The following is a 17269-nucleotide window of genomic DNA, read 5'->3' as shown; positions in this document are numbered from 1 at the left end:
CTGGGACCAGTGCTGCCGAGCTGCTGTAACAGCGCTGTAATCTGTTTGTAATCTGTTCCAGAGGTTTTCAAAGCACAGCACAACCGAAGCAGTGAGAGGCATTGTTTGGCTGATGCCCCGACCCGAGGTGTGCTGGAATCACAACGTTAATCTCAAGATCTTCCTCAAACATATTTCTTATCGGGGGTTGGGACTGAATTCAGAATGCAAAATCTGCTCTTCCCAGATTCTTCCCTGACCTTTTGCCCTACTCCTTCCCTTTGCAGTTCTGTGTTCACTGCCCTCTCCTGTCATCCTATCAACCTCAACAGCCTTTAAGTAGTCTGTAGGCTCTGGGCAAGGGTTACGGTATTGTTCCTCCTGCCTCTGCAGGCTGCTCTTGGAAGGAAAGATGAGAATGTATTGGAAATGATTTGCTCCTCTGTAGTTCAGAGACCCTATGTACCCCCTCCTGACAGTAGGCATCAAAAACAGAGTAGTATCAGTGCTCAAAATGAGCTGCCAGTAGGAAGATCAGTGGCCCTGCTAAACTGTCCTGTTGCTATTTTTTCTTGTCAAGGGGAATTCCATTCATTCTCTTTCAGAAGAGCCTGTTAAACGCAGCCTGCACCAAACTCTCAGCAACTGTCTGTTAATAGTTTTGTATTTCAGCTCTGTGGCCTCTGACTGCATGTTCCTTTCATATGCTCGCAGCTCCTCTGGGAGGACTGAGCCAGGAATAACCAACACTTTCTGAAGCCAGGCCTCCTGCTTTGAGACTCTCTGTTTCTTTTTGGGTCGCATACACACTCGCTCTTCATCACAGCTCAGACTTCGCTTTTGCAGAGCCCCTACTGAAATTAGGTGCTATGGGGCATCTGAGAGGAGAGAGCTGCACCCACTGCTTTCCATTCTGCTGGCTAAAGGAGGACAAAGGACTCTTAACATTTCTCTGCAGTCGCCTCTTGGCTTGGCATACTGTTCATTTCAATAATAAAGTGTTTCCTTTCATTCTCAAACAGTCAGGCCCCTGCCAGGGCCGTAATTGTTCACAGATGACTCATTTTGGCTGCAGGATCAAAACGAGGGAAAAGTGCTGTTTGCACAGTCTTTGAAACGCACAAGATGGGAAGAGATGTTCACGCTTGATATTTGTACCATATGTTGTTTCTAGATTTTATTACAGAGCCTTTACATTTCAGAAGAGATTCTACTTTTGTCCTGGGGAGGATTTAGAAAGAAAAAGGTAGAGTTTGGGGTGAGGCTGAGATTAGCAAAGACCGCTGTGCGGTTTCTGCTGCAGTGGGCAGCCTGGTGGGGTTCTTTCCACTCTGATGTATTTATGAATGCATGGCTTGGGTGCTGCTCAGTTGTGATTTTTATCAAATTCACACTGAACATTTCATTCTTTGTATAATTTGTTTGGAAATTTTGCATTTTCAGTTGTAGCTGAAGTTTGATTTACTTCTCAAATGAAAATAATGAATGTAGGTAGAACATTCCTAATGAACAACTATAAGTATTGACCAGCTCTTTGTTCCATTTCATTGTTAGTTCTCTTTTAGAGAATCACACGTTTGTTTCAGAGGTACCTGTTGTTATGAGGTCAAGGAGGCCAAAGATCGAGTTGATTTTTCACTATGGGGAATAAGGAAATTATGTGATTCCTGCTTTGCTGTCCATGAGTGGCCATGTGTTCTGTGTGTTAGGAACAATTACTTGTGTCTCCCAGGAAGAGTGTTTCCAGACACCCAATTACTTTAAATAAAACACCAAACAGGCATTAGAAAACTCAAAAACTTTTCCAGTTGTCTTGTCAGAGCTTACATGGCATTGTATGTACTTTTATTGGGTTGTGACAATGAGTTTCTCCAATGAAACATCTGTTGGAGATCAGATCTTGAATGGGAAGGCTGGGGAGAAGTAGGATGGTGAATGTAGTGACCTGCTTTAACCAGGGTTTGCCATTTTGTAATGAAAGGTTTTACCTCTTATCCTAATTTTCACAGGAACTGAAGTTTTGATCCATACCTCTGCCATCCACCCTCATCCACCACACAGCCAGCGTAGCTTCCTTATTAATCAAGCTTGTTTCTTGCTTGTCCTTTTCCCACAGTCTTTGTACTTCCCCCTTATGCTTCCCCTTGCTAGTCTTGCTGTGCTCTGTCCTGCTGTTTGTGCTCAGCAAGAATAATAATAACATTTACCATTCTAAATCATTTTCAATTGACAGTACTTCAGAGGGCTGATTGTGCTGTGCTTGCAGTAGAAAATTATTAACATTAAGCATCAACTTTCTTTGCACTGAAATATTATTTTGACTCCTAAATAGTACAAACTCTGGACACCAGATTATACAAGGCTGCTGCCATGTGGATGTACCAGGAGCATGAAGACAAGTTTGTCAAGTGTCATTGGATACCTTTGCAGCTGCTAGAAGAAAGAGGCTTGATAACCCAGTAGAAGAGACACTATTAGAAGAATAAGCAGTATGGATTCAGCAGGAGTTTTTGCTGAGCTTTTTCCCTGTAGAAGTATATATTAGTGAAGTGAATTTGGACTAGGCAGTTACTCTTGTGAATGGAGGATCTGTAGTAAGAATAGGACACAAGCAGAAATTCTTCAGTTCAAACCAATGCTGCAGTAGAAGAGCACTGCATCATCACTGCGAGGGAATGCCTGCGTGACTTCCTGGGTGTTCTCTAACACCTCAGTATGGGGTGCCATCTCTCAGGTTATCAACCAGATCTCCACACAGGCTCTGTGAGGTCACCAAGGTTCGCATCTCCTGATCTGTGGGTCTGAGCGACTGGGTCATGGCACAGCAGGGCTTGGGAACTGCAGGTGAATGCTGGTGTCACCGCAGCTTCACGTTCACAGTATCCATCCTCACTGCAGCATGCAGAGCCTTTGTCACTGGGTGCTGTTTCAGTAGAGCCCTCACTTTTTGCAGGCTGCTGACTGTGAATAACTTCTCCCAGACTTCTCTCTGTGTCGCTGTGCTTCGACTTCATGCCAGAGGGAAGAAGGGGGATTAAAACAAGCCACTCTCACAGTGGTGTTTAAAAATTGACAGAAGGATTTCCAGTTGGCTTTGTAAAGCAATTTCTAAAAACAATAGACACATTTTAGTGTTTTAACTTGTTACTGGGGTATGCTTTTAAATGGATGGTGTTTTCTGCCATGTGCTGTCATGCAAGTCTGATAAGGGAGATGGCTAAAGAACACCCTTGCCAGAAACATTCCTTAGAAGTGTAATCTGGTGCCAGAAAAGTAAAACAAGCAACTACATTTGTAGTATAGTTTGCAAATTATGTGTCAAGGAAAGGAAGAAAATAATCTGTCACATGGAGAATGAGGTTTGAATTGTGCGTACACACATCAGTGATGCGTTATAGGAATGTAAGATCATTATCAGGCATTTAAACATGAATTAGAGATATCTAATCTATTAATTAATCAAAAAGTAAGTTTTATATAGCACGTGCAAACATTTAATCTTCCATTTCACTCGTCAGCATAGATGCTGCCTTCAGCGTGACGGTATCATGAGATTAAATGCCCCGGGTGTTGATTTGTAGAGCTGTGTGAATCCAAGTGCCCTTGTGTGGCATTCTGGGAGGTGAGCCGGGTTCCCCAGATGACATCAAGGTTTGTGCACAGTTACTGACCTTCCTGTAAAACTCTCCTCCCCATTTTGAGTCAGGACAGATCATGCTTCCATGCAAAGAAGGCTGACGATGCCCTGCAGCAGCCTGCAGAACTGCTGATGGATTTCCTGCCCTCTCAGCTCACCGCACAGGAGAGCCACTCCATCACAGCATATAACAAACAGCTGACACTTCTGCTTCCAACAACAGACTTGGCATAGGAAGCCACTGGTGCCAAACCTTCGTCACCTTCCCTGAAGCAACATGGCAGCAAGGTTACTGCTGAAATTCAAAATACAAATACATTTAGGAAATAGTTCCTTTGGTAAAGTGAGTTATGTTCATCAAAACTAAGAGAGAATACATAGTTTCCTGTAATAATTTACTATTATTTTGTATCTCATAATTAAATTCCTAACCCAAGGGTAATGTTCTTTTAATTAAAATTTGCTGATAGTAAAGTTGAGAACCTTGAACATATTTCAGTTTTTGACCCCGAAAAAGTCATTTTCCCTTTTTCACTCATATTTCTTTTTACTAAATATAAGTAAACGTATTAATTTACATTTTAAAGTGAGTGTATTTCCAACTGAAATCACAATGCAAACATTTTTGACCAAAGGATTTATTTCACAACGTTTGATTTGAAGAAAGAAGCCATTTATAAAATAGTAACAATCAGGTGCGAAGGAACAACGTGCCCCGCGATGCGGTAATGCTGCGGTGAATGTTACTGCAGACGTGGGGGGAAGAAAACCCACCGCTGCCTATGACTGCACAGACAGCAGGTGAGAGCAGCCGTGTCACAACGCTGATGGGGTTCATCTCAGAACAACTTTGGTCCTTCTCCCATCGGAGGTGTGGGAGCGCCGAGCTGGAGCGGCACGCGGCGCTGCTGAGCCGCCGCAGGGAATGCTTTATGGCTGCAGCCTCTGCAATGAGGAAACGTGTTTGTTTTAGCCTGGCTGACGAGGTGACCCCGCACACAGCAGCGCTGTGTTCAGGGAACGAATAAAAGAGTGGCAGTGAATGCGGCTGTGTTGGCTGTAAGTTGAGTTCACAGCAAACCCGCGGGTCAGCTCGCAGGGTCACAACAGAGCGCTGCTTGAGTTTTGTCTTGGAGAAGGAAATGGGAAATCTTTGGAAACACAGAGCTGAGGTTACTCTGCTAATCATTCAATGAATCATTGTTAACACTTTGTTTTAGTAATAAGCTTTTTTTGTGAAGAATAAGCAGGCTTAAACAAACATTTCCTCCCGGCAGCTACTCACGGAGGACACGTGGTGCTCGGGAGCGTCGTACTGCTCCGATCTGTGTGTGGAGGGCTTTGTTTGATGTGGGGTTTTGTGCAAGATTCTTCTTTTTGCTGTGAGGTTTGCTGTGGGAATTTTTGCTGTACAATGGAGATTGTACGCTCGTGTTGTTTTTTTTCCCTCCTGAGTTATTTAAAGCAGCAAGCTGTTCTGAGGCATTGGATGTTTGATTCTGGCAAAAGTTTCTTCTTCAATTTCCTTTAGTCCACGTGTCAAATGACTTAATTAGGTCTGTGGAAATGATGCACGAATCTTAAGATAGATTTAGACTTCCTACATTTTATTAGCGCAATTACTAGTCAGGTTATAAACCAGATTGTTTGAGTAGGGCATTCTTTGTTGTCAGGGATATGTGTAAATAAATCTAGAGTCGATGAAGGTTTTGTTTTGGTCTCCCCCAGCTAGCTGGAAGCTGATTTGAAAAAGTTTGTGTTCTTTAGCTCTATTGTTCTACCGGGAAGCAGTCAGGAAGCGTTCAGCTTTGAGGTCAGTCCCTGGGCCTTTCCCTGTTCTCTGCCCTAAGGAGCTCGTTGTGCAGAGCAGGAAACACCTCCAATTGGGTTCCCAGGCACCCTGGCTCTCCCTGTTGTCTCTGTAAGCTGCCTGGGGACCGAGCAGCCCTTCCTGCATGAGCCTCTTCACGTGTCCTTCATCAGCCACTACAGCACCATGAAAAGTGTTTGTCAGCCTTGTGTGCCTGGGAGCTGGAGCGTTGTACCAAAATCTCCCTGTCAAGAAGCTGCTGGCTGTGTAGGGAAATGAAATGTTGAGGTCCAAATCTCAGCTGGCTGGTTGGCAGATTTGTTGGAGATAAAATTCCCAGGCGGTATTTCTGCTTCTCTTGCTTCAGTCTTCCTGTGAGATACCTGCTCACACCTCAAAATCAGGACATAATGTATTAAAAGCCAAAGACTTGACTTTCCTCCTTAACATTTCACACTTTCATTTGAAATTTTTGTTTTTCCTGAGTGAAAAAGAGAATCTATGTACATTTCAAGTACATAGAAAAGCTGAACAAGTATTCAAAAGCTGAACAAGTATTTGCAAAAGCATCAGTGCTCTGTTGGATGGAATACACTGTAGAAAAAAAGACACTGACACTTAATGCTTATTCATCACAAGAGGATTGTCACAAGAGAGAAGGAAGCCTGCTCAGTTCTTTGGGCAAGGATGGAGGGCTGGGGGTGCAGGCTCAGCTGTAGCCTTTCCTCATGGCCTCACTCACATCTCTCCGGGCTCCATCCTCCATTCCTGGCATGGTGTTGCTGCCCGCAGTGTGGGCCATCGTGTGCAGCTCATTAGACTGGGAGTGCTTTGCACAAGGAATCATCTCTCGTTGCCATACAACATTGATCTCCAGGCACCACATGCGATGGCTGCAAATGGCCTGTATGTAGGGAGTGCTGAAGGATTTGTGCTCTGATGTCACTTGTGCAACACCTCCTTAACTCTTGTTTAATATTCAATTGATTCTTCCTTTTGCCTTTTTCTACTCATATCATTCAATATTTATACTAGATAAAATAACTTCCCCAATTCCATTTGGATTTCATCACCAGACAGACAGCTAGACCATCCCATAGGGTTGTTACATACAAATGAATGGAGAACCATTAATTGTGCGTTTAAATTTAAATGTTTCTCTTTCTGCTTCCAAATCTGTGAGCCATCTTTTTGTGAGACAATCAAAGAGCTGACGCCGTCCACCTGAGGTGGCAAGGAAATTAATTTGTCTATGCAACATTAAAATAATCGTTTCCCAATAAAATATTGGAAAGTAGTATTTTATTAGTGGTGTATATGAAATTTTCCTTCACTGAAGATTTTCTAAGGAGCAGAGTTAAAAATCAGAAAACGTTATATTGCTTCTTTTCTTCCAAATCAAATCCATCCTACCAGAGCAGGAAAAAAAGTAAAATAGATCTAACTTTTAGGATTTTTAACTTGTTGGCTCCAGCCCTCCTGCTAGGTGAAGTGTGGTTACTTACTTCTCTAATGCATTTCTGAATATTCTGCTGTTTGGAGAGTGTTCTCACTTGGAATCAGTTGACTGCGTTGCTTCTTTAGTTGCTCTTTTTTCTTTCCTTTTTTCTTTTTCCTTTCTCGTTTTCCTTGGAGGTGGTACATGGGAGCAGGGAAGGCCCTGCTCAGACTGCAGGAAGGGCCCCCAGCAGTGCCTTTCTGCCTAGAGGCGGGGGGGATCTTCCTAAAGGCCTGAAGGTCTTCCTAAAGGCCAAGCTGTTGTGGGGCTGGGATGTGAGCAAGGATGGAGTGGAACAGTTTCAGCACCAACTTCTTTTATGGCGCTGCTTGAAAACCAGTCTGTTCTATTGGTAGGAGTAGAGCTGAGAGCTGAGCTGAAAGTTAAGTTCTTCTTATACAAAGGAAATTGCCTTCCTCTCTGGCTCTGTGTATGAGCTTATATATCCCTGGTAGCCTTGAGGCAATAAGGCTGGAAACCTGCCAGCTCGCAGGGCGCTGAACTGCGTACCATAATGAACTTGAGAGCAAATCCAAGCAGGCAAATCGGGAGAGCAACCGGGATCCAGCAAGAACACTTGTATTAATCCTTTGTTTATAAAGTCTGACGCTCCTTAGAGATGACTCCCTTATTCATTGCCTCAGACTGTGAGAGAAGTATTGGCACCTCAGAAGTGTGCTTATGCGTGACACGGAGAGCAGGGCAGCACTCAGATGTTGTCAGCTTCGTGTTGATAGATCTGCTGTTCTCTGACCAAACGCCAATTAGGAATTCAGCCAACGTCCACCATTCCCCTCTATACTGGCCAATGCAAAGCAACTACTTCTTTTTTTCTTTATTTTGCTAACTTTTCAAAGCTTCTGTTCAGTTCTTTGTGGAATAAATGTGGGAAATGAAATGAACTAAAGCTGCTCTCCTCCAGAAGGTAAATTCAGAGGCCAATGTACAAATCAGTGTATCCTCATAACTTTACTTTAGGGCAGGACTGCGCCCTCAATAAAGCAATGAAACCCTTACTTTCAGAAGAAGGGATTCAGGTTCCTTGCCATGAAGTCTGAGGGAGTTGAGAGGAATGACTGTTTCCCTGTGAAGTCCTTTGGGAAAGCAAGAGGTGTAACAGTAGAGTCTGCATTGGCAACATGCATTCTGAAATGCAGTCATTATTTTCCCAGCACAAAGCAATAAACAAATGATAAAAAGCAGAGTGTTAGCCCCCGAGAGGCATGTCTTCCAGCAGCCCCGTGCAGCCCACAGCCCCGCTGCAGCTGAGCAAACCCTCAGGCAGCATCCTGCTCCTTTTGATGTCAAAGCAAACAAACCCACATTTGTGTAGCTCTCCGGCCCAGAACTTATTTTGGTGCTAATTTACAGTTTATTCACATGCTGTTAGTTTTGGTAAAGGAGTGCAATAAATCCAGTCTTAGGAGAGCTTATAAGCAGGATAACAGAGGGAGATGACAGAGGACGCAAGGCTGGCTGTGGGTGCTATAGCCTTCCTCTGAATCTCAGTGGTGTAACAATTGGGTATTTTACTGAGATGTTACACTCTGGTGGGCATTTAATTTCATGGGTTAGGTTACTGTTCAGTGCTGGCACCCCAGAATCACTGCTGTTTGGCTCCATTTGCTCCTCTTACGGAGAGTTCAGTAGGGCCCAGCAACTGAGCCCATCACTCTGCCTCGTAGAGGGAACAGCACAACCGTGATGTGTTGCTGTAGAGATAGATTCCAACGTGGTCAGCTTTCCTGCAGAACAGTGAATACATCTAAGGTTTGCAAGTGGTAGATTCTGCTACACACAAAAGAGCGTTTGTGTCAGGATGTGGCTTTCAGAAAGAAAAAAAAAAAAAAAGAAGAAGAAAGGAAGAAAAAAAGTAGTAGTGGATTAATTGGAAAGGTCCAGAGCAGTCACGTTCCCTCCCAGACGGGTCATTCATTTTGTTGCTTGCTGCTATGCAGCATCTGAACTTAAAACCTTCACAAACTTCATTGAAGTGAGAGAGACAGAGGCAAGCTGGCTAAACTTGAACGAAACTCCCAACCGCTTATGCTTTTATTGCAGGGCTGCTTTCTCTTGTCATGATAGTTTATAGTCCCTCATTAACTTCTCCTGTTTTATGGTCACCTGCATGGACATTTCTGAATGTACTCAGCTGATTAACAAAAATATCTCTAAACGTGGAACAGATGCTCAGGTACACGTGAGTGAATGTGCACTGAAAGCAGGACCGCCGTCCTTATCTCCTGATCATTCCCACCTGCACACCCAGGTGAGGATGCTGGTCTGCATCCCACCGCATCCCAGGTCCTTGGAGGATGAGCCACATGGCTCCAATTAGGCAGAACCAACCCAGGTAGACCTCACCCTTTTGGACTGTCTGAACTTGAATGAGCTTTTAAATGGTTTTGTTTCAACTTCAGTTCCATCAGTGCCTTTTTTGTTGTTGTTCTTGGGAATGAAGAGTTAAAAAAAATGAAGTGGATCAGCTCTTTTAAAGACATTTCAAATGATAAAAGCATAACAGGAAAAAGCTTCTTTTAAGCTACCAGCTCAATTATTAGGATACCAAAACTCAGAGAGAGGCATGAGTATTTGGCTTCTTGTCTACAGATCTGTTACTGAACCTCAGTATTTTCAGATTTTCCCATCACTGTCTTATAGCTGTTCTTGGCCCTATTTACAAACTGAATCAACTGCACAGGATGAGTCTCTCGTCACTTGGGAAATGTTTTTTCTCATTTCTTTATTATTTTTTGTGTTTTAATCTACCCAAATATGAAAAAACTCTACATTCTGGATAACAAGATGAGAGCGGACGTGCAGTAAATCAAAGCCTTCTCCTTCTTGCTGTGATGTGTTGTGGGGCTGGGTGACAGCTGGAGCTGGTGCAAGCAGAGCAATGTCCTGTGCAGCATCCCCCTGCAGCAGGGGATGGAGCCTCTGCTGTCCAGCTGGAGCTCCCTCCTTGACCTGAACTTGTCATTGCCCCAGTGATTGGCTCATTCCTGTGCAGTCTAAAAGCTGTTGAATTCCTTACGTGTGGCCTCAAAACCAGGCATGGACTTTACTGAAGACTGAGGCTTGTTTCCTGTCCCGGCAGGGTCTTTCTCTGCTGATGAATACCATATTTTCCCTCCACAATCTGTAAATAAGACAGCACAGGTTTTATAAAATTCTAACGTTGTGAGTTTACAAAATGCTGAAAGAAGGGAGGATTGTTAGTGATAAGGAAGGGACACTCCTCAGGAGAACTGGAAGGCTTTTTGTTTCCCACATGAAGCACTGACAGGAGATGTCACACCAGGGAACCAAGGCCGGGTGGTTTCTGCCTCTTGTTACTGAAGACACAACTCGGTAAAACCCAGGAAAGCTTTCAGACTCCTGCAGAAGCTCCAACAAGCAGGGAACACAGCTCGTCCTCAGCCTAGCCTGCTTGGTCCTACCTACAGATACCACAGAGATACATCTGCACAAATGTCTGGGAAAAAGAAGAGAAATAGGACACGCTACAGAGAGGCACTGTGCAAACGTTGTTTTCCAGTTCACCCCACTCCAATGAGATGTTTCTGTTATCTGCCGACCTGCGAGCAGTGGCAGCACGCTCAGTCCTTGGCCACAGCTCAGGGTTTCTGCAGTGCTCTCTGCTTGTCCTGCAGAGCATGATCTGTGCCAGCCCACGGAGGAGCTTTGGTGGAGGAATATGGACAATTCACCTCTCACCTGACCTTTCAAAACTAAGTCTGGAGCGCAATTTTTGGTCTGGTTATTCTGTTTTCTTTTCTGCTTTTCTTCCATGGTTTAAAGTGTTAATTCTGCCCAACGCAATGTAATTTTATTGAGCAATATGAGCCGGAGACAGAATCTTCACTGCCATCAGAACCCAAATGGTAAATAGGCTCTTTCTCTAATTCCTGGGATGTGCTATAACTCAGTTTGAATGTTGAAAGGAAATGGGCCTCCAGGGGAGTCTGGAGCTCTGTTCATTCAAGTTCTAATTAAAGTTTTCCCCTCTCAAGTTTCACTTTATTTTCCGGGGCTTTTGCTCCACGATGATTATTAACATGTGTCCCACAGCCCGGAGATCGTTATACCCTTCCCTGCCCCATATTCCATAGCTGCCTCCTGCTGCAGCCTGGCTGCCTGGCACTCCATCCCAGAGCGTGCAGCTGTTGGCAGGCAGAGGCTGCCCGGCTGCTCTCCTGCAGCAGGCGTTGCTTTCCTCCAGTGCTGCTCGGTCGGATGCTGCTGTCCGGTGGGGACGATCCAGTCCAGGATTTCTTCCAGCCTTTTCTTCATGTTTCAAGAGCCCAGGCCAACTCTGGCTTCCTATTCCAACTCCAGCACGCTTATCTTTTTGGGGGCAGGAATTGTTAGTACAGTCTATCTTGCTTGCTGCAAGTCCTCCCTCTGCTGAGACATGCACTCCGGTGCCGCGTTCCTTTATTTTTTTTTCTGTCTTTTTCATGTTTTCTTCCTGTTGTTTTTCTTCTTAAATGTGTAAAGTGAAGAGTTCCTCTTCCCCCCTCTCCCTTTCCACTGCACAGAACAACCTCCCGTTGATTACACGCTGGAACTGTTGCTACTTTGCCAGAGGGGAGAGTGAACCTGTGCCTGCATGCGTGTATGTGTAAAATAGACAGAAAAATGTCAATGAACAGCAGGAAAAGTTCTGGGAGACCGTCCTACTACTATCGTCTGCTCCGGAGGTCACGACTTCAGAGACAGCGAAGCAGATCCCGGAGCCGGAACAGGCCGCTTAGTAGGGGTAATTGCAACGAAGTTCTGTTTAATTGGCAGTGCAAAGACATACGTGCTGATGCTTACAGGTAGCTTCGTTCCTGTGCGTAAGAGTGACCTGAGCGAATGTAAGTGTGCCTGCTCCCCGTGCAGCGTGTGTGGGGCTTTGCAAAAGGCCATTGCTTGTGCTGCAGGGATGAGAGGGGAGGGAGAGCTGCTGAATGGAGCCGAGCTGGGCAGCCTGGCTGTAACTCCTCGTGTAACTGTAAATAATCCCATCTTCTCTGTTAGCCACCCGTGGGTTATTTCAGCATGTGTAATTAAGGTAACCATTTCTTTCTAGCGAACTGAGATGTTTGGAGGCCTAATTGATGATTATAGATATTTGATTAAGAGATGGTATCTGTGTGCCAAGATGAATTGCTGGAACTTGTTCTCCACAGGCCGAGTATCACCAAGGGTTTCAACATTACAAAGCTGAGTACAGTTTAAGGGCAGAATTTTTAGAGCCTGCAGGTTGTGCTCCAGAGGCACCAGGGAAACCTCTGGGACTTGTATTCCCAAATCACTTTGCTTTTAAAAATCCTGCTCTAAAAGGGCCTATTTGTCCTCATCAGCAGGAGTTAGGTCCACAGGGTAATGTTTCTGTAGGGCATACTCACTCATGCAGCCCGTTTCTTCTACTTGAGGCAGCCACTGACCCAGATGCATTTTTAAAACTAAGCTATTCTGGCTCTCTCTGGCAGTGTGAGATACACGTCTGTTGGTGCTCGTGCCTGTTGTTAAAGCAGTCAAAGAGACGGGTGGCTCTGAGTCGTTCTGTGTTGAGCTGTCTTTGCAGAAAGGAAGATGAGGGCCGTGGTTGGCCTCCAGTGTGACAATCCTGTCATATTTATAAAGTCCTGAGCTCAATCAAGGCCGTGAACTAACTTTTTAGTTGTCGTTCTTGTGTGAATAAATAGCTGTGGCAAAGAGTGCAGTGGCAACACCTCGTGCTCCATCAGGTGTGTGTGCAAATCCAGGCTGGTACTTTGTCCCTGGGGTTAATGGGGTGTACCAGCAGACTGCAGAGCTGATCCCAGGAGTGCAAAATTTAACTTCACACAATGTGCTCTTCCTCCCCTGACTTACGGTACTTTTTCTGGATGTGGAATCACTACTGGGAAAACAATAGGAAGCTAAATCACTCCCTGAGCCTCATCCTTTCCTATAAGCAAAACAGAGTTTTTCTTTCCATGGTTTTGTTTTTGTTTTTGTTTTTTTCTGTTCTGCCTGTCAGAGAGGAGTGTCTGTAGATCCACAAGTGTGTAACAGCTCCTCATCCCCCTTTATTCATATCCTGCTCAAAACCAAAATATTTTACTGTCTTTTCAGTTACCAAGACAAACAAGATGTGTTCATTTCTCTTAGGTAACCCAGCGTGAACTTATGAGCATAAATTGTCATGAGCACAAGGAATATGCAAGCAGATTTGATTGAAATGGAAATGAGCCCTAATGTTTGTAAGAAATTGGATTAGAACTAAATGAAATCTTCTTGCTGTTGATCCCTCCCTGAGTATTTTGTGTTTGTCACACGTATGCAGGATTCCTGCCTGCTAGGAGAATCATAATGCTCTGCACTCATTTAGCTCTTCTCATCCGTAGATCTTACAGGGATTTGCAAAATCTGGACAAGAATTTTCATTTTCTATATGCCATTTTCTATATGTAAGAGATATAGAAAGCAAGTTAAGCAAGTTGTGGAGGAATGGTGTTGAGCTGCAAGGTCCTGGGGTGTGTAGGGCCCAGTCCAGGAGCTGGAGGAGGTCTGGGCAGAGTGAAGGAAGAGCAGAATGCAGAATTTTTGCCAGTGGACAATTGCTTTTGGTTTTAATGTCATGATAATTCCCAAAGCCTACAAGCCTGAACAAGGAAGGAACTGAGGATCACCCTCTCAAGTACTCATATGCAGTGTCATTTCCCATTGCTAGCTAAGATGTTCAAAGACCAGATATGCTTAATGGAAAGTTATCACAATCTCATGAGTACTGGAGAGCTCTTACAGGAATCGGCTGTGGTCTATCTTGTCACTTGCTTGTTTCCAGGCCGTTTCCTCAGCAAGTCTCTCTCCCCTTTGCCACAATCCATCCACACAGAGCACCATGGATGCAGCTGGGCGCTGCAGCAGTGAAGCCCGCAGGCTGAGCTTCTCCACGCGGTGCTGCCCAGCAGGCCGGCAGCAAGCTCTGCGCCAGGGGGCTTGCTGGGGGTCAAACAGCTGTAACACATTTAGCAGGAGGAGGAGATCTCTGCTGGCACACGTCCTCTCCGGCATCTGGAAGCGCTCGCAGCACCGCACCAACCGCGGATGCGGCTCCCGGGAGGTGCAGGTGCTGCCATCTGCTGCCAGCCCCGCTCCGTGCCGCCACTGCGCTGCGGCGCCGGGCCGCCGGGAGCCCGCCTGGTTTGTGTCTGCCAGGCTCTCTGAGTAAGGAAGAGGCGGTGTTGAAACTCACGTGCTCAGATTCCGCCGCTTCTCTCTGCCAGCCCGTCAGGGGCAGAGGCAGATCGCCCAGCTCGGAGTGTGGCTGCGGGATGCTGCTCGCCCGAGGAAGGCAGGGCCGGGCTGCGGCCATGAGGGCTGGCTGCTGGGGAAGTGGGTCTTGCTGCGGGGGGAGCAAGGAAGAGATGGCCGCTGCCTCAGGAAAGTGTGCTGCAGTGCGTGTTAGATAAGCAGAGTGAGCAGAATTTGCATTTTCTATGCAAGTCTCTAAGGAAAGTTGGGGACTGCTTTCTGTTGGGACTCCAGATGGACACGATCTGATGTAGTGTGCAGAAAAATCTGTCTCACTGCCAGGTGTTTGCAGTGACAGCCAGCTTATTTGATGTCTCATATGATGCCATCCTCTATTCATGGAATTCAGAGTTCTCTGGCCAGCCCTGTTGCCCAGGGCACGTTCATCTCCTGTTCATCTCCTGTTCATCTCCTGTTCACGTGCCCAGGCCTGGAACAGCTGGGAAGGGCTGACACTGATGGGGTGGCAAACCAGGCCAGAGCAGGGAGGCATGCTGCTAGGAGGCTCCAGCACACACAAATTCCTGTAGTCTGATGATGGATAAACAGGACAGGTTTCACTCCACTGTTATATTTTGTTACGATGATGATAATGTTGGATATCTCCTGGCTCTGCCTTCCGCAGGGATTTGGGCATAATGTACTACAGGTACATTAGTTAGAAAGACCTATAAAATCCCCATATCTGCCTATGACCATCTGTTCAGCTTGGAGATGTGTGTAAATATGTGAGGAATCATGGCTATAATTATGATTACTACCAAGTGATCCATCCAATGCAGCAGAAGGCGTTGGGAGGCAGAGAGGGCAGAAGGAAAATACTTCAGCATCAGGATATATCAGCATTCAGAAGCGTCACCTGCCTCTGCCTGCTGTGTGCTGCTCTGTGGCCCTTTCCTGCTATCTCTGCCACTTCTTAATTATGGCCGTAATGAAGAAGCAGGGTTCAGGGGCAACTGTTCTGAAAATTCAGTTTCCTCAGGGAAACTGCCGAGGTGCTCCATTCACCGGCCTCAGATCCAGCTGCTCTGCAGGCTGTGTGCTCTGGAAGCTCAGTATTTTGTGAGTGTGAGGTTATGTTTCTGAGCATTTACGAGTAAACTGCTTAATTATTGAATCATTTATTTAAAAACTGGAAGCATTGACATGTTTTTCTTTATGGTAATAATAGTTGTTGTTCCAACGTGCCACAGAATGACATGAGGAGGCTGTACCCAGGCTTGCTTTCTAACTAAACCACACTGAAAATTCATGCATCCTTCTCTCGTCTTGTCATAAATGAAAATATGTTGTACACTATATTTGCATATTCTCCAAAAGGAGATGCTGTGGAAATAAGGAACTTCTCCATCACTTTTTCTTCTCATTTGTTATAAGTGATTTTTTTGCCCATGATTAACCATCTCTCCTAAGACACCACCTTCTGTTGCTAATTTGTCTCAGTGGGACCGAGGCAGGAGGCTGTCTGAATTCTTAGTCAGAAGAATTAGAAATAGTGATTTGAATCGAATGCAGCTTTGGCTTCAGCTCTTCCTTCTGTAGAACTCTGTAGGCGATCAGCTGTCGTCATACTGCTGAGAACTCAATAACAGTTTGATTTCCTGATATTGAAGGTTTCGTGTTTCTTCTCAGATACAATCACAGAATCATACAATCGTTACCATTGGAAAAGGCCACTAAGACCACGCAGTCCATCCATCACCCACCACCACGCCTGCTGGTGTTCTATCTAAAAAGCATCAGAGAAGCAACTGCTTCATGTAAGAGCTGGGAGTGCTGAGTCCAGTTGTAAACGTGTGTGATGGGATTCTGTAAGCTGGACTGTTGGTGAGAAATATTCACTGTCAGCCCTTCTATGTTTAGCAGTAGTGCTCCAACTGAGACATTGCTGTATTTGCTCCCAGAATGAAAGAAGCCTCAGGTAGATGCGTTCTCATCTAACTAGTGAGGTGTTCAGGGATGGCTGTGGAGTCCCACAGGTGGTCAGTGACAGTGGTGGCACCAGCTGCAGGAGCTCTGGATTCTTCTCTGACTTTCTCTCTGCCCCAGGGTAGCAAGAGAACGTGGGAGTTTTGCTTCTCTGAAATCTTAACCATAGTTCCTACCTGGAAGTCCCACTTGTCCCAGAAATGGCATCTGTAAGAGATAAACAGAAACAGCAAAAGTCTGGATGAAATTGTCAGGGTTGTCAATCCTGCTTAAGAGTAGCTTAGGAATTTACTTTCCAAGGAACAGCCCACTTAATCCCGTGGCAGAAATTTGGGGATTTTCAGCACTTTTTAGGCAACTTGAAGTCTGACCATTGTCTATTTTTGCTCATCTTCTGCTTATCTCTTTTCCATGTCCTTTCCTTCTGGTAGGAGCCTCCCTTTCCCCCGGCAGCGTTGCTAGGAGGGGCTTATTGCTCCAAAAGGAAATAAGCAGCAGAGTTGCTCCCAAGCAATGCAGAATGAGTTGTTATCTAAAAGCTACAGGTAATAAGTGAGAGAGGTTAAAAACCCGGCCTGCATCCAAAAGAGTACAGCTTCCAACAGCATGCTTAGGGCAGTTTTCCTGAGCTCTGATGTATTAGAGTATGTTTGTGTCCTTACAGCTGTGGCAGTCCAAACAATTTAGACACAGAGCTGCCTTTTAAAGCTTTTAAACCTGTATTTTCCCTCAGAGGTCTTCTAGCGTGCCACTAATCCCTTAAGTTATTGCACTGAAGGCACTCTATAATCCTTTCATTTACTCTGGTCTCAATAGAGATGGGAACTAGCTGGGTCAGTTCCCATATTTGGTCATTATCAATTTTGCTTTTTTCACTTCAGACACGAGCTGAGGATAGTTTGCTTTCTTTTTAACACTGCAGAGAATGCTTGGGATTTAGATATTAATTGCTCATGTGTTTGTGTGTACGCACATTAAAATATGTATGCGGAACTCAGAACTTCCTCATTCAATTCTCTGTTGCATACAGCCTCGGGGTCGGACTTTCAAACTGAGTTTCCCCTGACCCCTTTGGGAACCAAATGTAAAAATGGATGACTTTAAATCTATGAATTAATACCAG

General features: G+C 45.2%; 1 protein-coding gene across 3 annotated transcripts in view; it reads left to right on the top strand.

The window, feature by feature from the left end:
* Nucleotides 1-11285: 11285 nt before the first annotated feature.
* The window catches only part of LOC122184078 (DAB2 interacting protein), a 125303-nt gene continuing 119319 nt past the window's right edge, over nt 11286-17269 (top strand). For 2 of the 3 annotated variants that reach the window (XM_042878617.1, XM_042878618.1), the window contains exon 1: nt 11286-11689. In XM_042878617.1, coding sequence (XP_042734551.1) covers nt 11548-11689 — 142 coding nt within the window. In that variant the 5' untranslated portion in view covers nt 11286-11547. The remainder of the gene's footprint in view (nt 11690-17269) is intronic. The other variant, XM_042878616.1, reaches the window with a different exon arrangement.

Source organism: Lagopus leucura, unplaced genomic scaffold (genome assembly GCF_019238085.1).
Source record: "Lagopus leucura isolate 7727_CA_CO unplaced genomic scaffold, USGS_WTPT01 Super-Scaffold_100022, whole genome shotgun sequence".
Lineage (NCBI taxonomy): Eukaryota > Metazoa > Chordata > Aves > Galliformes > Phasianidae > Lagopus > Lagopus leucura.
This window is presented reverse-complemented; position numbering and strand designations above follow the sequence as displayed.